The sequence below is a fragment of the Narcine bancroftii genome, chromosome 11, assembly GCF_036971445.1.
Source record: "Narcine bancroftii isolate sNarBan1 chromosome 11, sNarBan1.hap1, whole genome shotgun sequence".
Classification (NCBI taxonomy): Eukaryota; Metazoa; Chordata; class Chondrichthyes; order Torpediniformes; family Narcinidae; genus Narcine; species Narcine bancroftii.
The window spans coordinates 87,034,227-87,062,174 of record NC_091479.1 but is presented as its reverse complement, the minus strand read 5'-3'; the positions used below and the strand labels follow the sequence as shown (position 1 = coordinate 87,062,174).

Genomic DNA, 27,948 nt, shown 5'->3' with positions numbered 1-27,948 from the left:
AATAGTCCCTTTATGGGAGGCAATAGTCCCTTTATGGGAGGCAATAGTCCCTTTATTGGGACTGGCCTATCGGGACTTCCAGACTTGAGAGTTATTACTAAACCTAGTTGAACACCCGTCAAAGTGGGCAAAAAGAGCGAAGGAATTTGGAGAGGATGCATGAACAACCTGTGAACAAGAGAGACTGTAGATGCTGGAAAACTGGATCTATGGAAGGAAGTAGATAGTCAATATTTTTGAGCTGAAACCCTGATTGTTGATGAAGGGGTTTGGCCTGAAACATTAACAACCAATTGCTTTTCATGAATGCTGTCTGACCTGCTGAGGTTCTTCAGCAGTTTGCGTGTTGCTCAATTGAAATATCAGTTGTTTAGCAGAGGCACAGCTGCTTGCAAATTCATCTTCTCTCAAGAGAACTAAATGGAATGCATGTGTACTTCAGCATATTGATGACAAAATTCCCAGATTTGACTACCATGGAATGATTTTCACACAGGCAGAGAATAAAGTACAGAAACAACTATGGAGAGTGTTTAGTGCTGGTCAACAGTGAACAAAGGAACAAAATGGATTTTTGTTACAGAAGCTGTAATCGAAGCCATCACATCAGATGCATTATAATAAAAAGAACAAAAACAATCATGGAGTTTATCAGCAAGAGAAAATTGTAAACATCTCAAGAAATTTCTGGATTAAAAATTCTTCATGTATGAAAGCAGATTAAAAAGGCACGATGTACTAGATCACTGTTAGAAGGCTGTGAAAAGCAATCATTCAGCACTCAGGCTTAACTAGCAGATTGGAGCACGTACAGATTGGAGCACGTACAGGGGCTGGGGAGATCATAGCAACAGTGGGGGAAAGAATATGGCTGTGGAGCAAGAATAGTAGACCTGGGCAAGAGCTGTGATTGGAGGGGAATGGGCTAGTGCAAGAATGGGGCTAGTGGTGGTTGGGAAGGATGATGGTGTTGGGTTGCTGGGGAGGTGATGATAATGGTGTAGTGAGAAGATTAGACTGGGGCTGAGGAAAAGCAATGAAGAGGATGGGGATGAAATCAGGTGATCATACGTAAGCAAGCAAAAACTGTTGTGAACAAGATTGGTGGCATGGTGGGTGTGGAGCTGTATCGTGGGGAAGTGGTGAAAGATCCAAGGGAGCATGGAGGACATCAGAAGTGAGTGGAATCCAATCATGGTAGGATGGGAGATGGTGGTCCAAGGTATGCGATGAGGCTATACAGTTTGGATGCTGAGTCATAGAGAGATACAACATGAAAACAGACCCTTAAGATGACTGCGTCCATTCCAGCTATCAACCACCCATTTACACCAATCAAACGGTGATTTTAATTTTCATTCTTCCCCACATTGTCTTCAACTCTCCCAGACTCTACCACTCACCTACATTCTAGTGTACAGTAGCCAACCGACCTACTAACTCGTGTGTCTTGGGAATGTGAGTGGTAACCAAAGCACCCAGAGGAGACCATGCGGCCACAGAGACAAGCTCCATACAGACAATACAAGAAATCCGGATTTAACCCATGTCCCTGGCACTGTGAGGCACAATAAATACGTCTGCAAAACAGGAACTCATTGTTGGACTGCTTCACTTAAGACAAGTTTATAGAGTTGAATCCCATGTCATTCATACAATCACAAAAATTACAAGAATTGTACATTCTCCATTGATTGATATTATTGTTAAATGTACAGATACCCAACTGAGGTGGTCAAATTGATATAAAAAATCCACTTGCTTCAGTGCACCGGAAACCCTTTCAGAATAACCAATTCATGCCTTCATTTACACAAAGGATGTGGACAGGAGAATTTGAACCCTGCCATCAACACAAAGAATACTGAACTTGTGGGGCAGTATATCCTCAATAGGTCTAAAATGTAGAAAAGAGATAAGTGACTGAGTCAGAGGGTTAATGAATTTATGGAACAGATTGCCTGAGTGATGGGAATGATTTTATTTGATGATAGGAATGAACTGGATATTATTCAGGAAGGGAAAAATCAATAGAGTGTGTTAAAGACATTGTGAAAAATGGTACTTCCTTGGCATATCTATTATTCCAATGGTCTTAGTTACTTTGCACATTCCATATTTTTAGAGGGACCAAATTATTCTTAAGGAACCAAATCTTCTCTCCTCACAATGTGCTTTAACATTAGCCAGATTTTCTCTCCCAATGGAGGTGTTAATTTAGTTTAAAATAAATCAGTCAATAGCACTATTAAAAAAGGGAAAGGAAATTGATACAAATGCTTTAGATGTGCACACAATTATGTCATTGATAGTCTTTCATGGCCTTTCATCTCTCCTTCCATTCATTAAGTGTGGAGGAAAGGTGATTCATCTGTTGCTGAGATCAAACTGATCTCAAAAATCCATCTACTGGTAGTTAAATGCATCTAAAAGCCATTCCGAATTTATGCAATTGCAAAAAGCACAATTGATATTCTCCCTCTGTTTGAAATCTTATGCATTATAAAAATAATAAACTGCAGGTCAATGTATCTTTCTGTGTTTCAGAAATTATAGCTTATATCATGACATAATCATTTAAAATCGCAGTTAAATCAACTTACTTTATTGACGCAGTATCTATCACCACCGCTGTAAAAATAGTGAAGACCTTTTGGATGGTTTTCTTTCTGACACTTTTCAATGAACATCTCAAATAATTGATTGATGTATTGTACAGAAAATGCACAGACAGTCGAACTGTTGATAGGTTCCAAAGACTCTGGTTTACTCTGCACAAATACTCCAAAAAGAACGTCGTCTTCAGTAGAAATCATTAAATGTTTAGCAAAATAGGCACCGGGCTTGGCTGCATACGCTGCCTGAAGGATGTTGAAGACTTCTATATTTGAGGATCTCTTCCTTCGTTTCTCGCTGATTATACATTCAAGTGGCATTTCAATATAAGAGTGCAAATAAGGATCAGAGGTGCACAACCGAACAATTCTGGTGTGAAATGACTTTGAGTGCAAATTTTCACGTTGCACAGTTAAAAAGTACACATAGTCTCCACTTTCAAAAGCATAAAGATACTTAATTTGATAGGCATCCCTGAATTGTGGAATAATATCCAGATATGAATGTTCAGAGAGGAACTGAAAGCCATCTTCAGATTCTTTCAATCTCTTTATGGATACCGAATGTAAATGGAGTGAAAGAGGAGCAGAACTCAGTGTTGCACCTGTATACAATTTCACAAATCTATCATTCTTTGTCATCAGCACTCTTGTTCCCAGTGGGCTGGCAATATAGTCAGGGTATAAGCCAAGCTTGTTGTTGAAGTATGAATACTGGTACATACACTGGGCATTGCTTGAAAAATTGGCAAGGCCCTCTTCCTCGAGATTGTGAAGGAAACAGACACCATTCCTTGTGCTACCACAGCTGATAAGATGATCTCCATAAAAGGTTTCGACGAGCAAAACCATGTTGTTGTTGTTTTTCCACTCAGTCGAGGAGTGGTCCTCCTGTTCCTCACAGTTGCCACATGGCGAACAATTCAAGGATTCCAGTACAGGCCCAGTTCTGAATTCAGAGATCTTCTCCAGGTTACTGTTTAGTGCATAGATCTTATTTGTTGCCCCTACATAAATACGCTCATTGTGGAGGACCAAATTCTGGATTAAAGTTTCTGAATTAAAGTTGGAAAAGTTGTATTGCAGGTTCATGTCCAACTCCACATCCTTCTTTGCTGTATCACAGTCTGCACAGCTCAGCTGCACCAAGCTTCCCAACAACATCAGGAGCGTCCAAGTGCTTGCAGGATGCCACATTGCAGAATATATCATTAGCTGTAAGAAAAAGATAATAGAGGGCATATGACAACTGATCACAGGAAACTGACTACTATGTGTAGTTTACATATTTTTATTCCATCTGAACGCATGATTGTTGCTAAAATTGATAATTTCATGATGGCTAGGCTGATTTATTTAATACCTTGATGAAACATTGATTATGTATTTTTACCTTTGCTACACAAAGGGCACGGTTTGATCAGCTGAGTTTCTCCAGCTTTTTGTGTTTTTACTTCAACCACGGAGTCTACAGATTTTTGTGATTTACTTCAGTTTATTTAATACATGGGCAATCTGTTCAGCAATCTTACAATCGAATGGGATATCTAAAAGAGGGTATTCTTTGGACATTTACAAATATTTGGAGGTACAGGGATTGATAGGGAGTAATCAGCATGGTTTTGTCAGGGGTAGATCATGCTTGACAAGCCTGATTGAGTTTTTCGAGGATGTTGTCTATTTAGACTTTAGTAAAGCTTTTGACAAATTTCCCCACAGGAGGTTAGGGAAAAAGGTGGAGGCATTAGGTATAAATAAGGAGGTAGTGCAATGGATTCAGCAATGGTTGGATGGGAGGTGTCAGAGAGTAGTGGTGGAAAATTGTTTGTCCAATTGGAGGCCGGTGACTAGTGGAGTTCCTCAGGGATCGGTCCTAGGTCCACTATTGTTTGTTATATATATTAACGATCTGGAAGTAGGGGTGGAGAATTGGATAAGTAAGTTTGCAGATGATACAAAGATTGGTGGTGTTGTGGACAGTGAGGAAGATTACCGTAGATTAAAAGGTGATTTAGGAAGGCTGGAGGTGTGGGCTGAGAAATGGCTGATGGAATTTAATACAGATAAGTGTGAGGTGTTACATTTTGGAAAGGCAAATCTAAATAGGTCATATGCATTAAATGGTAGGCTATTGAGATGTGTAGAGCAACAAAGGGATTTAGGAGTGATGGTAAATAGTACCCTCAAGGCTGATACTCAGGTAGATGATGTGGTGAAGAAGGCATTTGGAATGTTGGCCTTCATAAATCGGAGTATTGAATTCAAGAGTAGGGAGGTTATGATGAAATTGTACAAGGCATTGGTGAGGCCAAATTTGGAGTACTGTGTACAGTTTTGGTCACCAAATTATAGGAAAGATATCAACAAAATAGAGAGAGAGTGCAGAGAAGGTTCACAAGAATGTTGACAGGATTTCAAGGTTTGAGTTACAGGGAAAGGTTGTGCAGACTAGGGCTTTTTTCTCTGGAGCGTAGAAGATTGAGGGGGGACTTGATCGAGGTGTTTAAGATTTTAAAAGGGACAGACAGAGTAAATGTGGATATGCTTTTTCAATTAAGAGTGGGGGAGATTCAAGCTAGAGGGCATGATTTAAGATTGAAGGGGGAAAATTATAAAAGGAACATGAGGGGAAATTTCTTTACGCAAAGGGTGGTAGGGATGTGGAATGAGCTTCCGGCGGACGTGGTCGAGGCGGGATCATTGGTTACATTTAAGGAAAGACTGGATAGTTACATGGAGAGGAGAGGACTGGAGGGGTATGGACCGGGTGCTGGTCAGTGGGACTAGGAGGGTGGGAATTTGTTACGGCATGGACTAGTAGGGCCGAACTGGCCTGTTCTGTGCTGTAAGTGGTTATATGGTTATATTTAGGATGCTTGAATAGTGAATAGTGAATAGAAAGTAACCAACTACAGTAAAAAACCTATTATCTGGAATTCAAGCAACTGGCAGCCTCAAGCAACCAGCCAAAAAAAAATTGAGGAAATAGGTAAAATATGCGTTTGGTGGGCCCACCGTTAGTTCATCAATCATGCAATTTCAAACATCCATAAAATACACTTGTTCAGCATCTACAGATCCGCATAGGTGCCAGATACCAGGGGTTTTACTGTCCTATCCAACAATTCTCACTGGAGATAGAAGAAAGGAACGATGATTGACTTTGGGTCTGAAGACTGCTCCTGCCTACATAATAACACAGCACATAGACGGGGTTCTACATGATCATCCCAGCAAATTGTAGGCAGATTCAATGAAGAGCTTGGGAATGGAAGATGAAAAAACATGAGGAAAAAATTAATCTTTGCACTATCAGGTAAACATACAGATAGATGAATTAGAACTAGGAATTGGCCAACCAGAGCTTTAAGTCCACTCTGTCATCTAATGAATATAGATTATATGATGGCAAGTTCAATACGTTTTTGTCTGATCCATCTCATTCCACATCAATGCAACTTAAATCCAACTTGTTTTCTTTCTCTTCCATTTCAATCTGAAACATCAACTCTGTTTCATTTCTGCAGACGCTGCCTGTCCTGCTGAGTAATCTCAGGATTTTCTGTTTTTATTTTACATTTCTGCAGAATTTTGATTTTCCCTTTGCTGCTGTCTCATTTCTCCAAGTCGAGTCTAATATTATTTTTTAATGAAAATGGTGTGACTGTGGGTAACAAATTAAAAACAAAGGCAAACTATTAAAGATTCTTTAACTATAAATTTACAATAAACTGCTTTGTACCCGAGTCTTCCTTCAGTGGGGAAGAGCAACGAAAAAAAGCTTTGCTCAAGTATAAAATTAAAACCTAGCCAGTCCCAGATAAATAAAACCCCATCTGAGGTTACTCACTGTATTTCCATATCCAAATCAAAACAACTTGAACATCAACATAAATATAACCATCTCAGGCACGGTTTTCTTTTGTTTGAGGATGAAATACCAAATATTGATCAAAGGCAGAGGGCACAAACTTTGATATTTAACACATCACCCTTAGCTGGATTAAGTACTGATCCAGGCCTGCACAAAATATTGAATATTCCCTCAGGAATCTTGAGCGGAAAGAAAATCTGCTTTGGTTCCAAGTGAACCCACCACGTTTAAGAGTTGTTGATGCTCTTTTCATTCTGCTCTGTTGCTGTTCCATGTAAAGGAAAGGGGAACATGAATATTTTACCTGAATGTATACCTGACCGAACCCATAAAGGGTCAGCTCCCTTTGGGCTTAGGACAGACTCTATCACAGTTCAGCATCAATTTCAGACCAAGAAGATTGATGAGGACAGTACAGTTCACATTCCTACATGGACATTAGCCAGACTTTTGACAAGGTCTTGCCAGGCAGGTTGGACAGCACTAGAAAACATTAAAGTGATTGCAATCTTTCATTTTTGCCTTCAACTTAGTTTTGCATACATACAGCTATAAAAATAATTCAATAGCTAAAAGATTAATATAAAGTATTGTATGTCGGTATAATTTTACCTCATCATAGGAAGGGTGAAGCTATTTTAGAGTAGGTGCAAAGGAGATTTACTAGGATATCACCTGGATCCGAGAACATGTCATGTGAAGCAAGGTTGATAGAGCTTTGAAGGATGAGAGATAACTTAATAGAGGCATACAAGATTCTGAGGGGCTTTGATAGGATGGACAGCTAGCATCTTTATCCTGGGACAACAATAGGAAACACCAGAGGACATGAGTTTAAGGCAAGTGGAGGGAAGTTTAAGGGAAATGCGGGGGGTAAGTTTCACTCAGACAATGGTGAGTGTCTGAAACACTTTACCAGGGGAAGTGGTGGTGGCAGATACAATGGCAACATTCACAAGACTGTCAGACATGCCCACGGATGCAAGAAAAATAGAGGGTTATGGATGTGAGGTAGGGAAAAATTAAATTGTGGAGTAGGTTAACATAGGATGACACAACATTGAAGGGCTTGTAAAATGCTGTAATTTTCTATAATTTTATTTTTAAAGGTAATTTCGATTACTTGCGGGAGATTCTAGTAAAAGATTACCAAACATTTTCTGGATAATGCAATGCCTTTTGTGCGGTTTGGGCTATTTTCTGCTGCCAATCCATTATCTTTGCATTGCTGTTATTAACAGCATGTAAAATACATCCTTCTTCTTGTGTATTCTATTTGAATGGATAATGTGGTTTATAATCATGCTTCACCTATCAAAAATAGGCTTTCTCTTGTCTTAGTAATTTCCCCAGGGAACTGATCAGTGGTTTTTTGTGCATCTTATGTACATTACCATTCCAAACACAGGCTATTGACTCATGGAAAATAAGTGCTTGCTCTTCAAAATTATAGTATTTCCATCCACTGATCTGGCATAATGCTGTACATGAAATCACTTAATTTCATTATGTATCACAACAGACGAGCCAATAGCCATTGAAAGAACCATTTTGACCAACATGTTACAATTTACTTAAAGATGAAGCCAATTTTTGTGATTGATACTAATATCAGACCATTTTTACAACAATTACGTTGGATGCTTCTGTTGGTGTTTCTTTCAGGCAGGAAACTAAAATGGTGGAATTTTAACAAAATTTCTCAGGAAAGTGCATTAACCGATTGCGTCACGACTTGGTGTAAGGGACCAATACCTCTGAGTGGAAATCTTTATATATTTGAGTTTACAGGTTAGCAGATTTTAGGTTCAGATTTATTGTCAGAGAACACACATGACATCACATACAACCATGAGATTCTTTTTCCTGTGGCAGAGGGAGAATTATTGGTAGTGCAAAAGACTGTACTCAACTTACAATAAAGAAATGGAAACAAACTGTGCAATACAGAGAGAAAACAAATAAAGTGCAAAAGTAAGAGTCCTTAAATGGGGTTACTGATTGAGATTGTTGTTGAGGAGTCTGATGGTGGAGCGGGAGCAGATGTTCCTGAACCTGGTGGTGCGAGTCTTGTGGCACCTCTTTCCTGATGGGAGCAGTGAGAGGAGAGCATGTGCTGGGTAGTGTGGATCCTTGATGATTGCTGCTTCTCTCCAATGGCAGTGTTAGATGTCCTTGATGGTGGGGAGGGTTTTGCCTGTGACATCCTGGGCTGTGTCCACGACATTATCCAGGGATTTACACTCAGGGGTATTGGTGTCCCCATAACAGACCATGATGCAGCCAGTCAGTACACTTTCCACTCTACATCTGTAGAAATTTGCCATACCAAACATCCACAAACTTCTGAGCACTGACACAGGAGCATTTCAATCCACAATTAGATAGGATGACCTGAAAGGCCATTTATCAGATTGTCTACTGAAACAATCTTTTTTCTCATGATATACACAGAATTGACATTTTTATCTGTTCAATAAAAAATATGGATAAATATCGCTCCACCCTTTGAGAAAGGAGGGAAGAAAAAGACAGGAAAGTGTAGGACAGTTAGCCTGATTTTGGTGGGTGACTTCATGGGTGGGGGGGGGGAAATCAGAGGTGGAGAGGGTGAACAAATTTTAATTCTTAAGAGTCACTATTTCAGAGGACTTTTCCTGGATGCAACACATGAATGTTGCGTTAAGAAAGCACGTCAGCACCTCGACTTTCTCAGGAAAGTGCGTTAACCGATTGCGTCACGGCTTGGTGTAAGGGCACCGATACCTCTGAGTGGAAAGCCCTGCTAAAGTTCATGGACACAGCCTAGTACATTACAGGCAAAATCCTCCCCACTATCGAGAATATACACATGGAATGCACATGCTGTTCTTGCTTCCGCCATCAGGGAAGAAGTAAAGGCTGGGGTGCGGTGCTGCCGGAGCTTAAGGGGAGTGACACTCCTGGCACCTCGTGGGGGGTGGCTCCGGCACCTCGTGGGGGGTGGCTCTCGGCACCTCGTGGGGGGGGGGGTTGGCTCCCAGCTCCTTGTTTGGGGGGGGGTGGCTCCCGGCCCATTCTTGTCACCATTTTTGGTGAGCTCCAGCACTTAAAACAATTTTGCATTGCAAGACTTGTACAACCAGATTCAGGAACATTTGTTCCCCCTTCACCATCAGACTCCTGAACAACAAACTCAATTAGAGACTAATTTAAGGACACTTACTTTGCACATTTTTTAAATTGAATATTTATTTTCTGAATTGCATTGTTAATTTGCTTGCACTTCTTTCTTTGTTGACATTTCTCTTTTTTTATACTTATCTTTCTTGAGTACAGCTTTTCGCACCTCTGATAAGTAGAAATTCTGCCTGGCCCGCAGGAAAGATAATGTCAGGTTTGTATGTGATGTCATGTATACACGCTGACATAAATCTGAACTTTGACTTTGGTTGAGAAGATGTTAAAATCGACTATTAAAGGTGAGGTTTCAATGTACTTGGGAGGCCACAGTAAAATAAATCACAGTCAGCATGGTTTCTTGATGGGAAAAATGTTGCCTAACAAACCTGTTGGAATTCTTTAAGGAAATAAAAGGAAGGATAAATAAAGGAGAGTCAGTGGATGTGGTTTACCTGGAGTTTTACAAAAGGCTGCTGAGCAAGAATAAAGCCAATACTATTATGGAAAAGGTAGAAGATTGGCTGATTGGCAGGAGGCAGAGAGTAGGGATAAAAGAGACCTTTTCTGGTTGGATGCTGGGGACTGATGGTATTCCGCAAGGCTTGGTGCTGGGGCTGCTTCTTTTCATGTTATACCTCCATGATTTTTCTTTGGCTTGGCTTCGCGGATGAAGATTTATGGAGGGGGTAAAAAGTCCACGTCAGCTGCAGGCTCGTTTGTGGCTGACAAGTCCGATGCGGGACAGGCAGACACGGTTGCAGCGGCTGCAGGGGAAAATTGGTTGGTTGGGGTTGGGTGTTGGGTTTTTCCTCCTTTGCCTTTTGTCAGTGAGGTGGGCTCTGCGGTCTTCTTCAAAGGAGGTTGCTGCCCGCCAAACTGTGAGGCGCCAAGATGCACGGTTTGAGGCGATATCAGCCCACTGGCGGTGGTCAATGTGGCAGGCACCAAGAGATTTCTTTAGGCAGTGATTTTGGATGGTGGATTAGGTAGCTTTGTGGCCCAGGTTTGCAGATGATACAAAGATCAGAGGAGGGCAGGTAGTGTTGAGGAAGCACTGAGTCTGCAAGAGGACCTAGGACTTTGGGTGATTGGGCAAAGAAAGGGCAGAGGTGTTTGATCCTGGATTTTGGTGGCAGGAATAAAGACATAAACTATTTTCTAAGTGGGTGGGCAACAAGTTTGGAAATCAGAGGTGCTGAGGGATGGGAACCCTCATGAAAGAATCTCTAAAGGTCAACCTGCATATGGAGTCAGAAGAAAGGAAGGCAAATGGAATACCAACATTCATTTTGAGAGGGATAGAATTTAAAAGCAGGGGTGTGATGTTGATGCGTTTTAAGACATTTGTTGGACCACATTTGGAATATTATTAGGGGTCCATATCTCAGGAAGGATGTGTTGGTATTGGGGAAGGTCTAGAACTGGCTTACAGGGATGATCTGTGGAGTGAAAGCTTCAGAAGGCTCTGGGATTGTACTCGCTGGCATTTATAAGAATTGGGGGGGGTGCGGAAATCTCATTGAAACCTCTCGATTATTGAAAGGTCTGGATAGTAAGAATGTGGAGAGTCTGGACCAGAGTACACGGACTCAGAATACAAAAACATCCCTTTAGAACAGAGATGATGAGGAATTTCTTTACCCGGACTGTGGTGAAGTTGTAGAATTCGTTGCTGCAGATGGCTGTGGTGACCAAGTCAGTGGGGATATTTAAGGTGAAAGTAGATACGTTCTTGATCAGGAAGGGAATCAAGGGTTATGGGGACAAGGCAGGAGAATGGGTTTGAAAAGGACAATAAATCAGCCATGATGGAATGGTAGGGCAGACTCAATGGGCCGGATGTCCTCATTCCTCTCCTATGTCTTTTGGTTTTATAATTTGCAAAACTCCTATTGTGAGTGATCAACATATCAGGGTTCAATTAGCTGGTTATTTTCTGTATGATTATACTGTGGAAAAACTGGAATTTCCTCACAATATAGGGGACAATAAAAACCCAGGTCATAATTATGCCCTGATTATGATTGAAAGATAACTAACGTTCTCCAGTTTTAAAAAAATTATACATACTGCATGGTAACAGGCCCACAAGTCCGTGCTGCCCAATTACACTCATTGACCTTCAATGCCTGGTACATTTGGAACAGTGGGAGGAAACTGGAGCACCTGGAAGAAACCCATGATGACACAGGGAGAATGTACAAACTCCTTACAGCCGGCATGGGATTCGAACCTCAGTCCAGTCGATGGTGCTGTAACAGCACTGCGTTAAGTGCTATGTCACCCCTTCATATCACAAATTGATGTAATCAGCAGTGTGTATCCCAGTAGTATCTTCAACGTTGCTATATACTATTGGTCCCTAAAAGGAGAAGCTCAAAAGGAAGAGTGACAAGTTGTAAAAGATTGCTTACGGTGGACTTGATGCTCATAATCGACAAATTCCCTCGCTTCAGCTCAGAATCGGTGCGGAGTTTGCTGATCTATATCAAGCAATGCAACATTTGGTCTCGGCTTCTCTGAAGGAAAGGAAAAAAAACCCCGCTTACAAAGAGTGATCTTGGCTGAAGGCGAGAGCACTCCGAAAAATGCTAAGAAAATCTTGGTCAATGCTCTAGGAGTAAATGATTTTCCAAATGTGTACTTATTGAAATAGCAGAGGAGATCATTCCAAAATAAACACCTATGCATCGCAGCTGACTAGCAGGAGTGCTAAACTGATATACAGTATGTCTTATGTTTTTTTTTGTTCCAGATCCCAGCATTTGCAGTCACTTTTGTCTTCATCTCATTGAGTTTTTCCAGTATTCTGCTTTTCTGAAAGGGATGTTAAATGAACATTGAGAATCAGAAGTTCAGAAACGAATTCTCTGTCAACCCTCTCCACAATGCAAGGATGTGGGTCAGAAGAGGAAAAGATTTATGCATGAATGCAGGGTACATTCCATGGCAATCTCATGACTTTGGTTTAAAAAGCCGGTCAAATAATAAGCCAGGTGATGCTGAAGTCCAACCATTTGTTCTGAGGGAAATATAGACCAATTGCAAGCTCATTCAGGACTGTCTGCCCATTCATTGCAATCTTATAAGCAAGGGACCAGTGTCAGTTCTATAATGTACCGGTAATGTTCATACCTAGCTGCTCGACTTAATATCCATCATGGCTGCAGCATCCACCATGCCTCCTGCTGAATTTCATTTCAAAGGTAGAGGGTGCAAGGTTGTTGGGGGGATTTTATTGTAAATATTTATGTTTTAATTAGTTTCCCAAGAGTGAGATCATAGGCATCGTCTGAAAAGGGAATGAAAGGAAAGAGCCAGGCTCAATGCAATACAAGCCACTGATTTAATGATATCAGAGATCTTGTTATACCTGACGTCAATAAACAATAAACTCCACTTTGAGGGAAAGTTAACTAAAAGAGAGAGTCAACTGGAAAAACAATTCAATTTTTCTATGTCTTTGTGATTGGAAAATAGAACGAGGCACATCACAGCTGCAGGAATATAAATGTAACTGAAGATGTGAAGTCATAAAAGTGGTTTGGAAGTGCTATTTAATATGACCAAAGAGGGGGGTGGTGGTGGTGGATTGGTGATGTGACTGGTGACTAATATATAGAAATGATCACAGGTCTCGTTAGTTATAGAATCAGAGAGTTCTTATTAGATGGCAAAGTCAAGGGGGTGGCCTCTGCACGCAAAAAAATCGCAAATTGCAAATGCAGTTGTGGTGCGCTGTTAGACAGAATCAGACACACACTGGGTAAAGACTGTACAACAGGCTTTAATCCACAAAGACTTCCACAGAGCCATGCTGGCTGTGGCTGCAGCAACTCTGAGTGAGGCCTCGGGAGGCCAGTGCAGGCTTATATCCCGGAGGGTGGGGCTTGATCCATTCAGACCGACTGATTGACGGCCGGCCCTGTGTTGTCCTGTCCCCTTACACTCCTGCAGGTACAGAGGTTGTTCCCTGCAGTAGGCCAGTGGTGTACCACCACAGCAGTATTTTTAGATGTATAGATTTTTGCATCATTGTTAATCCTGTTAAAGGTAAACATCGTGGCAATTATTTGTGATCCAATAGTCAAGAATGAAAATCCACTGTTATAAAGGAGCCAAATCTTTACAACTTTTCCATACCACAGATATTGCGTGCTGTAAACCTTGATAAAGTTAAGGTCTTTGCCAATTACTTTTAGAGTAAAATCTATTCTGATTTGCACTGCTTCCCTTTCCCTTTAGATAATTAAACAACTTGCTGATGGAACTAATTTTACTGCTACATCAAAGATTTGTTTAAAGATTACCGAGAGCTTAATCTAAAGAAAAGGTTTGGTTCTTGCATCTTCCACAAGGTGAATGGTTGCTGAGTGAAACATTGACATTAATGCATATCTGTTAGGATTTGAATGTGTAAGGTACAATAAAACTGGCATGGAAAAACATTCAGATAGGAAGCCTGCAAAACTATGTTGGAAATATGCTTACCCAATTAAAGAAAAACACAGATCTGTCAACACTTAGAACATGTTCTGGATGGAAAACCATTATCAGACTAATGAAAAGTAGAAATTTGCTATTGGAGAAGGTGCAACTTAAAACTAAATTGGGTCTGATACCTGAGTCACCATTAATGTAAAAGGAAGCCAACACGGTCATTTAGTTGGAATTTTGGGAATAAACATCTTTTAGAATGGTCAAATACAGGACTGTTCTACCAAGAAACCATTAGGTCCAGAATATGGGATTGAGTGCGATGCTATCACTATTGAAATGTCTTTAATACCTGTGATGCTCCATTTGGGATAATACAGTAAAATCCCCATTATCTGGAATGCAATCAACAGGAAACTCCAACAACTGACAATAAATAGATAGATAGATAGATAGATAGATAAATAAGAATGGGCGGATGGACCTCACGGGATAGTGCTCAGACATCGTAGGACATACACAGGTTGGCTCTGCTGAACTAGCAATGCCCTTCAATGCGTGCACATTCTTTTCGCTGTTGCCGCTTGCATGGAGGTGAGCCAGGTTGTTAGTGCAAGGAAGGTGCACCAAGGGCCTGACCGGGACTCTTGCATGGAGGTTGCCTTGGTGAAGATGGGAGCAAATAATCAGCCAGCACCCATGTCTTGCCCCAGCCGCAGCAGCTGTTTGAATAAAGTTTCATTGGAATGAAATGGCCGTGTCGCTCACTGCTGGGGAGAGTCTTCCAAAGCATCTCCCTATCTCTGACTTGTAATAGCCTTAATTTTTATCAGTATTAACTATATTAGTAAGACTTTATCTGTAAACTTGGGGCTGGGGGCAGGGGATTAATTGTGATGCTGGCACATAGCAGTTAGCACAACATCGTAAGTGTCAGTTCAAATTTAAGTTTCATAAATGACGGGAATTGCCTGAGTAAAGTGAAATTTACGTAATTAAAGACTACAATACTGACTTTTTTTTCAATTTACTTTACATTTTGCACTGTCTTTATTCTCTTAAACGGGGTATTCTTAATGCTTATGCATTAGTTCAGCATCGGAAAAGCAAGTCTCAGTCAACCAGAAAATTTGCATTTCTGGCATCCATGATCCTTGTAGGTGCCGGATAATGGGAGTTTTACTCTATGTTATTGGTGAGAGAGAAAAGAGTGCAAGTTTGGAAGCACAACATCCACCCCCATGCTCAGGTTTTTGCTGTTGCATAAACTAAAGGGGATGCAGGGTTAATCCCATTCTGACCACTAGTGCAGATGAACAAGTTTAAGATCATAAGATGTGTAAGGGAGGTTATCAAATAATCCTGATAGCAAAGATTTCACACGATTTTGGTCCGTTTTCAGTTGGTGTACGAAACGAAGGTCGCTATATCTAAGACTAATGTGGAATTACATTTAAAATTAAGCAAAGCCATAGGTTTATGAACCAGTTTCATCTTTGTATTTCCAAGTATTATGCATCTGTATCTTGCTCTCCACACTGTTCCACTGTATTTGCAACAGACCAGCATTTTCGACCATTTGAAATGGCCAGATCGATATTCAGTTCATGGGAACCAAGGCCTTTCATTTTAAACAAAGTTTAAATTGTTGGGGTAAAACCTGAATTGCATTTGCACCTTCTGTACCATCTGATGTCACTCTATTCTTGCTGAACCATCAAAAAATGGAAGAGCCGGAAATCTGAAAACCAGGAATATAGAAAATGGTGCCGCCAAAGAGGCTAGTCCACCAGGTCCTCGATGACCAGCATGCATTTCTACTAATCCCATCTACTATTTCCATCGATTTGTCCTCGATTCTCCCACTCACCAACAAGCGAGAGGAAATTGACAGAGGCCAATTATCCTACCAACCTGCACGTCTTTGGTTTATGGAAGAAAACCAGAGTACCAGAGGAAATGTAGAGTCACAGGGAGAATGTGCAAACTCCAAACAGTCCAGAGGCTTTGTGAGGGCAGTTAACTCTCCTAAGTGAGCCACCGAAAACATGGACCTGTCAATTTCCCACAGATGTACAACTAAAGGATGGTTTTATTCATGAGTTTTAAAAAAAAAAAATTTACTGTAAAAAAAAATGAATTAAACAATGCAAATAACAAGAGGTAAGCTTGGACCTGGAATCTTTGAATGACTGAACTTGTGGTTCAAACATTTTTGCTGCTTTTCCAATTGATTATGATTTTGAAATTTCATGAAGCCACCCATTTTTAAAATATTTTATCTGTATTGACGAAGACTGAATCTTCTCATCCCCTAGTGTAAATAAATCCCAATGACCCTAGTAATGGATGGGAACCAGCGATGCAATACCTGCATGGTCAATGAACAGTATTTGCTCAACCCATAATTTTAAAACCACCTATTTGTGTAACAGCTTTATGGAATAAACAAATTTTGAAAGCATTATGTCTTTCGAGTCAGAAGCCGTGGGTTCAAATTCCACTTGCCAAACTCTAGGTGAATGTTTTCAGGAAGTGAGGGACGGCTCCACTGTTAAAGGGCCTTCTATCAAATGAGGTATTATACCTTGGTTGAAGCCATTTCTACTCTTTCTGGTGGATGTGAAAGATCTTAGAAATGTTTTGAAGGAGCCAATCCATAATTTCACTACTGTTAACTCTCAGTCAACACTACTCTCAAATGACCACATGGTACATGTGGGAACCAGCTATATGCAAAATACCTGCTACACAATAGGAATGATGAATGAGCTGCTTTATCAGTTATAAATGAGCATTTAAAGGTTGCGGAAACACTATAAAAAACATGTTCTCTTCTTTATTCATATCTTATGCAACAATCCTTGATCAAAAATATAAAATTCTCATGTTGACCAAAACAACTCATCCCATCTTCACAAAATGAATAGAGTTGCACCATCAGGTATTCATGTAAGTTTGCCTGCGTTATTAGAATAATCAATTGACATTTGTAGAGACTTATCACTCTCTCAGCGTATTTCACCCCTTCAGGGCAAGGATTTTGGATAAGCCTTGTATTCCTTTTGTGGAGATGATAATAGGCTCTACGGAGCAAAATATTGAACCAATTTTGTTAGAGATTAGGAATTGTAAGAGGAAAAGGGTCACTGGTGGAAGTAGTCCAAAGGCCAAAAAAATAACAATATTACGGTGGCACAGGCAATGACAAAGAAATAACTGGTGTATGTAAGAATAGGACGGGAATTGTCATGGAAGACTTTAACCCAGTGGTTTTCAAACTGCTCCTAGACTCACATTCTGCCTTAAATAATCCCAATGTCATCAGTGCTCTGTGATTAGTAAGGGATTGCTTAAGGTGGTATGTGAGTGGAAAGAAAAAGTTTGAAAACCACTGTTTTAATTGTACCCAATTGACTCATTATGTGGATGGTTTCATCTTTCTCTTTGGCTTGGCTTCGCGGACGAAGATTTATGGAGGGAGTAAATGTCCACGTCAGCTGCAGGCTCGTTTGTGGCTGACAAGTCCGATGCGGGACAGGCAGACACGGGTGCAGCGGAAAATTGGTTGGTTGGGGTTGGGTGTTGGGTTTTTCCTCCTTTGCCTTTTGTCAGTGAGGTGGGCTCTGCGGTCTTCTTCAAAGGAGGTTGCTGCCCGCCGAACTGTGAGGCGCCAAGATGCACGGTTTGAGGTGATATCAGCCAATGTGGTCAATGTGGCAGGCACCAAGAGATTTCTTTAGGCAGTCCTTGTACCTCTTCTTTGGTGCACCTCTGTCACGGTGGCCAGTGGAGAGCTCGCCATATAACACGATCTTGGGAAGGCGATGGTCCTCCATTCTGGAGACGTGACCCACCTAGCACAGCTGGATCTTCAGCAGCGTGGACTCGATGCTGTCGACCTCTGCCATCTTGAGTACTTCGACGTTAGGGATGAAAGCGCTCCAATGAATGTTGAGGATGGAGCGGAGACAACGCTGGTGGAAGCGTTCTAGGAGCCGTAGGTGATGCTGGTAGAGGACCCATGATTCGGAGCCGAACAGGAGTGTGGGTATATAACTCCAAAGGAAATGGGGCAATGACATTTTTTCTCAAGCAAAATATTTCAGTAACAATTGGGTCTAGAGCAGTGATTCTCAACCTTCCCTTCCCACTCACATACCACTTTAAGCAATCCCTTACTAATCACAGTGCACTTATGGCATAGGGATTACTTAAAATGGAAAGTGAGTTTAGGGAACAGTTTGAAAACCACGGGTTTAACTGACATATCGATTGGACAAATTAAGTTGGTCAAGGAAGCCTTGAGGAGAAGTTCATAGAATGCATGTGTGATCATTTTCAAGAGTAGCATGCCAGAAAACCTGCAAGGGGCATGCTATCTTAGATCTGGTCCTGTGTAATGAGGCAATGTTGGAATATAGGGGTTAATTAATCACAGAAAATATGTAGAATATATGCTTATGTACTATTCATTTTGTATACATGAATCCAGTACTATGTAACAATTTAATATTTACCTCATGGTGAAGGGAAAGAGTAATGTAAGTAAGGGGCAGCCACAGTATGTAGCAAAGTTGGCTGATTACAGTAGGTTTAGAATTGCCTGCTCCCCAAATACAAAAGAGAGAATATGTATGAAACAATTTAGTAGGAAGGTTAAGGCAAAAGGAGGTGTTGATTAGCACAGGAGACGATGGCCAGACAAGAACAGAGAATCCTGACAGACTGTGAGAAACAAAGAGAATGGAATAACTCAGTAAGAAGGCAGAAGGAGGTGTTGAGTAGAACAGAAGAACATGGCCAAATGAGAACAAAGAAATAATTAGAAATATCTGGGGTATGATTTCTGATCAAAATAACAGGATATTCTGGCCTTGAGGATTAAGATGGGAGCTCTATACCCCAGATATCTGCAGAGCAGGAAATTACTTGTGATAAATCTTATGCAAGAAATCTAGCAAAGAAAGCCAACTTTTGTTCTGTATGATAATGAGATCTAGCAAAGGAAGCCAACTTTTTTTCTGTATGATAAGGTTGAGCTAAATAAACTGTAGAGACTGGATAGTAGAGGTCAGTTTTGGGGAATAGCTCACTGTGCAGGTGACCTATGAACTAACGACTGAACCAGAGCTCTGTTAAGCTTTATTCTTGTGCTGTGTAATAAACTGATTGTTGAACCGAATACCTTCTCCTATCGCTTCATTCAACGACCACGCTGGACTCAGACGACACATAGACTACATTGAGGGTAGGGTAAAGCCAGAGTCCAACAATAAGTTAAAATTAATGATCCAATAATTAGGGATCCTCTCGGAAAGAGTGGTCACAGTATGGATAAATGCCTGATACAGGTGGAATGTGAGAAAGTAAGATCTAAAACCAGTATTATGCCGAAACAAAGAAGACTATAATGGGATAAGTGAGCACAGGGTATGTGGTGGAGCAGTGAGAAAAAAATGGATAATTTTTCAACAAAATTACAGTGTATTCCATCTCAAAGGGTGTAAACATGAAGATAACCATCCATGATTAGCTATGAAATAAAGGAAGCTATCAAATTAAAAGCAAATGCTTCCTTAACACAAAGTAGAAAATTAGAAGATTGGGAAACGTTAAAATAGCAACAAAAACAAACTAAAATATCAAAAAAGGGAAGGTATAAAAGTAAAATAGCAATAGATAATGAAAATAAACATGAAAATAAAATTTCAATGATTTAAATTTACAGAAACACCAGTGTAATAGGTTCCTTCTAGACCACGAGCTCGTGCTGCCCAAATACAACAATTAACCTGCAAACCCCATATGCTTTGGAGGATGGGAGGAAACTGGAGAACTCGAAGGAGACCCATGCAGCCACAGGGAGAACATACAAACTCCTTACAGACAGCACTGGACTTTGTGTGCTGACCACGTAATAGCATCACACTAACCACTGCACTAATTGTATTAACACTTCAAGCAGAAAAAAACCTCTGCTTTCATTTATCCCAACTCTGCCTTTGGTAGGTTAACTAATCCTCTATCTATGCACCCAACACCCAACACCCAACCAACCAATTTTCCCCTGCAACCGCTGCAACCATGTCTGCCTGTCCCGCATCGGACTTGTCAGCCACAATCGAGCCTGCAGCTGACGTGGACATTTACCGCCTCCATAAATATTCGTCCGCGAAGCCAAGCCAAAGAAGAAAAATATCTATGCTAGAGAGGATAGATGGAGCTCTCTTAAAAGATGAGGGGGGAATTAATAACAAGGAAATGAGTGAGCCCTTGAACAAGCATTTTGTGTCCGTCTTCACAGTGGAAGGCACAGGTAGCACGCTAAAGATTAATGCTAAGAAGATAAGGAGAGGAGTTTGATACAATAACCATCAGTAAAGAACTATAGTTGGGCCTAAAGATAGACAGGTTTCTAGGTGGATACATGCGAACTGATGGATGTGGTACACTTAGATTTCCAGATGACATTTGAAAAAATGCTGCACAATAGACATCTGTGTAAAATATGGATGAATGGGGGGGCGGGGGGTATGATTAATGTATGAGCATAGATGGAGGATTGGTTAATCAAAGACAGAATTTAGATAAATTAATGTTTCACTGGTTGTCAATGAGTGGTTAGTGGGGTGGCCCAGGTATTGGCACTAGGACCACGACTGTTCACAATATAAATCAATCATCTAAAGGGGACAAAGTATAACGTACCTAGGTTTGCAGATGACGCTCAGTTGAGTGGAAAGGCAAATTGTGCAAAGGACATAGAATGTCTGCAGGGAGATATAGATAGGTTAAGTAAGTTGGCAAGGATCTGAAATATGGAGTACATTGCTGGTGAATGTAAACATGTATTTTGGAAGGAAAACTGCTAAACAGGACTGTTATTTAAATGGTGAAAACTTTAGAAATACAGCATGGTTAACAAGCCATGTAACACTATCAAGGTATATCCTGATGAAGGGTTCAAGCCCAAAATGTTGGTTATGTATTTTTATCTTTGCTATATAAAGTACACTGTTTGATCTGCTGAGTTTCTCCAGCATTGTGTATATTAAACTGTACAGGACACTGGTGAGGATTCAACTGGTGTATTGGTGCAACCTGGTGAATACTGACATTGGAGGCAGTGCAGAGCAAGTTAATGAGGAGGTCAGCCTTTGAGGAGAGATTGTATGGCCTGGGTCCAAACTCAGTGTTTAGATCCATAGTTTTCAAACTTTCTCTTTCCACTCACATACCACTTTAAATAATTGGTGCTCTGTAATTAGTAAGGGATTACTTAAGGTGTTATGTGAGTGTAAAGGAAAAAATTGTAAACCACTGTTTTAATCGTACCTAGTTGATTTGCATAGATAGAGGATTTCATAACTCTAAAGGAAATGGTCCAATGACAATTTTTCTCAAGCAAAATATTTCAGTAACAATTGGGTCTGGAGCAGAGGTTCTCAATCTTTGAATTACTTAAATTGGTATGAGAGTGAAAAGAAAAAGTTTGAAAACCACTGGTTTAGTTGGGGGGCGGTGGGGTGGGAATCTTCGAGAAAGTTAAACTTTTAAAGGTAAAGATAAGATAGAAGTAGCGAGGTTGTTTCCACTGGTGATATTAGAACGAGGGAACCCAGCCTCAAGATTCACGGGAATAGATTTAGGATGGAGAGGAGGGAGAGTAGCTTTTCCCAGAGGGTAATGGATCTGTGGAATTATCTGGCCAAGATAGCAGTAGGTCTGTCTCATTAAATGTATTTAAGATAAAGATAGGTGGACTTTTGAATAGAATGGGAATTAAAGGTTATAGGGAGTAAGTGGTCGAGGGAGCAGCCATGATGGATCTTACAGAATGGTGGAACAGGCTTGATGGACGTGCACTCCTACAACATTAATATACCACTCAAAACGCGAGCACTGCATTTATTGTGAAATACATGCTGCGTGGATTTTGAACTAAGGTATCTCTGGCGACAATGCACAGCACTCATGATCAAACCCTAACTATGCCATCACAGCACACCTAAATGATCACAGGCACCCAAAAGGCTATTCTTTTTATTCATCACCATCGTCAAACATCTCACTCAAGTTCCAGGATTATTAACAACATATTATTAACTCCAAGATCAAGCGGTCACATAGATGAACTTTCTCTGTAACAAAAAGATTTGAACTGTTATTCAAACAAATTGCATGTTGGAGTCTAACACAACATTTACACAACTCGTAGAACTAATGTTATCTCAGTATTGATTTTATTAGGATAAGTATGACATGGCTGATACTCTGTATGTTGAGCTTACAAAGTAAATGTTACAATATACACCCTATACCTAATCCTCATTGGTTTAATATTCAAAAAATCTTACCCACCTTTTAGAAAATGCTTGTTTACCGATGTTGTTATCTTGTGTCAAATCTTGTTTGTTATGTTGTTCTTTCAATCTAATCCTGAACTAATTACATCTGCAATGCATCTTTCCTTCTTTGTTAAAATCACTCTACAAATGCGTAGTATTGCTACTGTTGATTAATGACTGGAACCTGTGTCGTGAAAATGATTGATGGCGCAAATTGAAATCATGATCTGCAAGGCAATACTTTGTACAATTTTGCACGCAATTGTAATGTAAAGAAGGGCGCACAATACTAAATCATGAAATCAGAGAGAATTCATGACACAGGGGAGGCGACATTACCCTTGATGATTATGCCAGTCATAAGAGAGCTAACTGGTGGAATCCCACCTTCTTGTCCTGTGGGTCATGGGTCATCATTTAAACATCCAAGTGCTCGCCTCCTATCATCCTTTCATCCAGTAAGTTCTCGATTCCTGCAACCATCTGGATGAAAATATCTTCCACATCTCCCTTCTATCAATTGCTTTAAGTCTCTATGGCCTGATTTTTGAACTTGCTAAGAAAAATAGGTCATTCCTTCTTACTTTGCCCAACTGACCCCTCATAATTTGGAACAGAGGAGATTGACCCCACACCCCCACCCCCCCCAGCCACTCAGTCTCCTTTGTTGCAAAGAAAACAATCTTAGCTTCTTCTGTCTCATGGTTATGACTTTTTTTGATTCTGGTAACATTTTAAAAAAACTCTTGCCCCTCTCTAGTGTGATCATGTCTTTCCAACCATATGGTGTCTGGAACTAAATGCAGTACTCAAGCTGTGATACAAACGGGAAGCAGAGATATTTTACAATTCATGTAAACTGTGATTAAAGGATATTCCCCAAAAAGTGTTTGCCAAAAGACAATCTATTACTGTGTTCATATTTCAGTGACAACCAGAGACAATTTTCTCAAGGTAATTTCAATGCTATTCATTTGTAACAAAGGAAAAATATTGCAGGCTTATCAGCTGCTTATAAAATGTTCCGATAATTGAAGGGGTTCTGGGGTTTTGTACATAATGCAACTTCCAATCACAACTTCCCAGATTAAAGATCAGGCATCATCCATGGGAAAGAAGTCTCAGACAATGTTCCACTGTCTAAACACTCCAACCTGAGGTGTCGACTCAGTTTCTCATCCCACAGATACAGGAATTGTCTCCAACATTTTCTGTTTTAGATTTCCAGGTTTAAAAAAAAATCACATCAACTTGTTCTCTTTACAGCTGTGTTGCTTGTGGTGAATTTTTTTTTCCCCTTAACAAAAAACTGTCACATCGAACAAGAAAATCAATTCCCTTCATCAGCTCCATTCTTCAGCAATAAAAAAAAACTATCAGGCATTTATTTAATTGAATTACCCGTCATAATGGTTGTGAATTTTCCAGATGCCTCTGATATTGACATTGTTCCACATTCTGATAGAAAATTTCTATAAATGTCCCTTGTAACCATTCTTCACTTTGTGCTATTAACACATTTTTAAAATTATTTCATGACAAGCACATTATAAAATGAGGTTGGTAAGGTTGTTTTTGTTTGAAATGAGATCAGGGCTATTTAATTTGTGTCATTATATTTATTTTAAAGTCATAATTTTTAATACTCTTTATCGAATAAGAAATCTCATGTCAATCCATCATTTATTTAAATATAAACATCCTATATTTCTTATTTAAGAACCTATCAACAGCTAAACACTCTGTAAAACTCTATATTCAAAATATGAGGACAGACATTTAAAAACCAGATTGAACCTAATTTATTAAACCCTTTAAGAAAATGGTTAGCACTAAATAAACCTAATTTAAACCAGACAGACAAAATATGATTGATGCCCGAATTACATTGCATTAAACTGTATAGTATTTAAGTATGGAAGTGAGAAATGGATGTTCGTAATTGTCCTTCCTTTATGAACAACTATGATTGAATAAAGAGCTCTGTAAATGTCATTAGGGTATTCAGTCTGCAAGACCATCAGAGAAATGCCCATTATTAGAAAGTTTATTTTTGGTGTGAACTCTAAAAAGGAGCATTGTGGCTGAAGTAAAACCAAATCTTTCTCACATATACACACATGCACAGGATCTCTGCTGTGGAACACAAGTGTGCAACCATACAGTATAAAGAAACTAATAGTTATAGGAAGTAAAGCCCTTCAAGGTAGGGCTCAGGCCCAAATCATTGGTCTAGTATCTTTACCTCCTATGTAAAATCAGCTGAGTTTCTCCAGCATTTCTGTGTTTTAACTACAACCACAGCATCTGCAGACTTTTGTGTTTGACTGAAAGGGACTAAAGTTCAGCTTAACATTCCTGTCTCTGAGTTAGAAGATTTAACTCCTCCCTCTGATAGTCCTGAACATTTAGAAAGAAAAAAATATATATTTCTAGTCCCCTTTACCTTTCACAACAACCTTATCCCCATCCCACTCTCTGCCCTACCTCTCCAATGCCACAAAGAGTTTATAGCTGCTTTTTGAAAAGTGGTCTTCGCACACAGAAAGCCTAAGGAAGCAAACAGTTTACTCTCGCAAGTTCCTGCCTCAACTCATCATAATTAGCCCTTCCCCAATTAAACGGTTTCTAATATTGTCTGCTTTTATCCTCATCCATGGCTATGCTTAAGCTCAAGGAGTTGTGGTCACTCTCACCCACCAAGAGGTCCGCCACCTGACCAAGTTCATTAACCAGAACTAGGTCCTCACGTCAGCTGGTCCACATACTGTGTTAGGAATCCTTCTTGAACACACCTGACAAATTCAGCTCCATCTATTCCTTGCAGTCTGTAAAGTGCCTGCCAATAATAGGGAAGTTGAAGTCTCCCATAACATCAATCCTGTTATTCCAAAATCTGCCTGCTTATCTACTCCTAGTACAGTGATTGTTCCCTTCTTATTTCAGACTTTAATCCACACCATCTCAGTAGACTTCCCTCTGCAGTAACCTCCCTTTCTATAGCCATGATACCTCTCCCTGATCAGTTATGCTATTTCCCCCCCCCCAATACTCCCTTACCTTCCATTCTATTCTTTTTTGAAAAAACCTAAATCCCTTTATTCCTAATACTCCTAGTATTGAAATACACACATTTAAAACCCTCTAATGACTACATTTATGTTTTGTCCATGCCTGTCCACAAACTCCGAACAGATTAGCATCATGCTTTTGACTGTCTGCCCTATTCTCTGCACTCACATTCTAGTTCCCACCCCCGTGTAAAACTAGTTTAAAATCTCCCCAGAAGCTCTTGCAAACCTGCCTGCCAGGATATTGGTTCCTTTCCAGTTCAGGTGCAGCCCATCCTTTTTGTACATGCCATATTGGTCCCAGAAGAGATCCCAATGATACCATATCTCCTTTAAATTTCTCCCCTCTTATCTTAAACGTATGCTCTCTAATCTAATCTCTCCATACTTAGATAAAAGACCGAGGATATACCCCTCATAACTTTATAAAATTCTTTTAGAGCACACACATCTCAGCATCCAAGCAACATCCTGGTGAATTTATTCTGTACTCTTTCTAATGCTCCGCCCCACAATCAGAACTATGTATGGCACACCAAGTGCGGCCTCACCAACATTTTCTACAGCTGAAACATGACATCCATCTCTTATGCTCTATGCCGCAGCCTCTGAAGGCAACCATCACTACCTGTTCAGGTGTGTTGCTATTTTCAGAGCTATGGACTTGCATCCCAAGGTCTCTCCATACATCAGCATTCTGGAGGACCCTACCATTTACTGAACATGTCCTGTTACTTGCTAAATATATTACCTCATACTTATCTAGATTAAATTCCGTCTACCACCACTCTGCCCAATTTTCTTACCGAATTAAATAATTAGACAACATGCTTCATTATCACTCCACCAATTTTTGCACCATCAGTAAACTTGGTTTTAAGACCATTGCCATTCTCATTCAAGTTATATATGTGTGCATGACAAACATCAGTTGTTCCAATGCTATTTCCTTCAGCATACTGCATACTTTTAGGCATAAAAACGACCCTCTGCCTATTATGTGCATGAATCTTCTGTATTTTGGGGGACTTTGTCAAAAGCTTTGCTGACATCCATGTAAATCATTCTTCCAGCCTGCTTTCATTCATTAACTTTCTTCATTACCTCAGTAACAATTAGGTTTAGATCATAACAACATCTAATCTTTGAGTTTAAAATATCCACTGCTTTCAAAAATTAAGCATTCCTATGCAAAGCATTCTTAAATCAACAATGTTTATTCACTTTTATTTCCAAGAAGCTGCCTCCAATTTAATGTTCCTGCTTCCTCTCCAAACTGTACTTGGAGGCTTGAGTGCCTTTACCTGTGTTTAAGGAAATATTTTAGGAGATAACCTGACCACATTCCGAGATATTGACACATGGAGATAAGGATATATCTGAATTTTGGGAATCTCCTTGATCTTTTCAGGGAGAAAAAAATGCAAATTTAGTTCATCGTGAAGATTGTTAGTTTTAGATGATATGTAAAGCATGAGAATGTAAAATTACTGACTTTGTGCAGATAATTGAGGCGACTAGGCATGCAGAAATTAATAGTGAATATGCATTAATAGATAGGTTTTCAGATATGGAAAGGTTAATGCAACAAGAATGAGAAAGAAAGAGTTCTGATATCATTAAACCAGCAATTGTTTGCTTTTATTTCATTTGCAGACTTGAAAAAGGTTTATTTGATCCTGAGTCATTTCCAGGGTGTAGGAAGGGCAATTGGCCATCCATTGGATGTTTGGCTTTGTTGTAACATGTCTACCCAAATTACATATTGCTTGGTTTACACACTCCATTGAGAAAGTATAAAGCACAGGAGCATCATTTAGAGGAATTGTAAAGGAAGAAATACATGGATTTTGCATCGAGATTGTTGAACACACAGGAACTGTAATGCTTTACAATTTTCAAAAGGAATACAAAGCATTTTTTTAAAAATTATCCTCTTAGTTCAAGTTATTGCAATATTATTTAGTTGTAGAAGAGTAATGAAGCAGAAACATGAGTTTAGTTCCATTTTCATGCCTGTCCTGTTGAGTGCTTTGAGCATTTTCTGCTTTCATTCACACACATATCCAATTGTCTTTAATGGAAGCATGTGAATATCTTTAAAATTTATTTTTTAATTTAAATTTTTAATTCAGCCATACATCATGGTAACAGGCCAATTCGGCACATACCACCCAATTGACCTACAAACCCCGGTAAGTTTTGAACTGCAGGAAAGAAACCGGTAGCACCCGGAGAAAACTCATGCAGAGATGGGGAGAACATACAAACTCTTGTCAAACAGACAGTGCGGGATTTGAATCCTGGTCCCGATCATTGGGGCTGTACAAGTGTTGCGCGAACTGCTACACCAATCCTGCCACCTTTAGTGTATAAAGATAGTCATGTAAAGATTCTGCAGCTCTGGGAAAATAATTCTATTGAAAATTTGAAATATG

The 27,948-nt window shown here is 39.9% G+C and overlaps 1 protein-coding gene across 5 annotated transcripts in view; it reads right to left on the bottom strand.

Moving 5' to 3' along the window:
• The window catches only part of met (MET proto-oncogene, receptor tyrosine kinase), a 106,774-nt gene that overhangs the window by 68,897 nt on the left and 9,929 nt on the right, over positions 1-27,948 (bottom strand). For 2 of the 5 annotated variants that reach the window (XM_069903869.1, XM_069903870.1), the window contains exons 2-3: positions 12,066-12,170; positions 2,604-3,830 (exon numbers count right to left, since the gene is read on the bottom strand). In XM_069903869.1, the coding sequence (XP_069759970.1) occupies positions 2,604-3,830; positions 12,066-12,083 (1,245 nt within the window). In that variant the 5' untranslated portion in view covers positions 12,084-12,170. Of the gene's footprint in view, positions 1-2,603; positions 3,831-6,793; positions 6,855-12,065; positions 12,171-27,948 lie in introns of those variants that run through there. The other 3 variants (XM_069903871.1, XM_069903873.1, XM_069903872.1) reach the window with 2 other exon arrangements.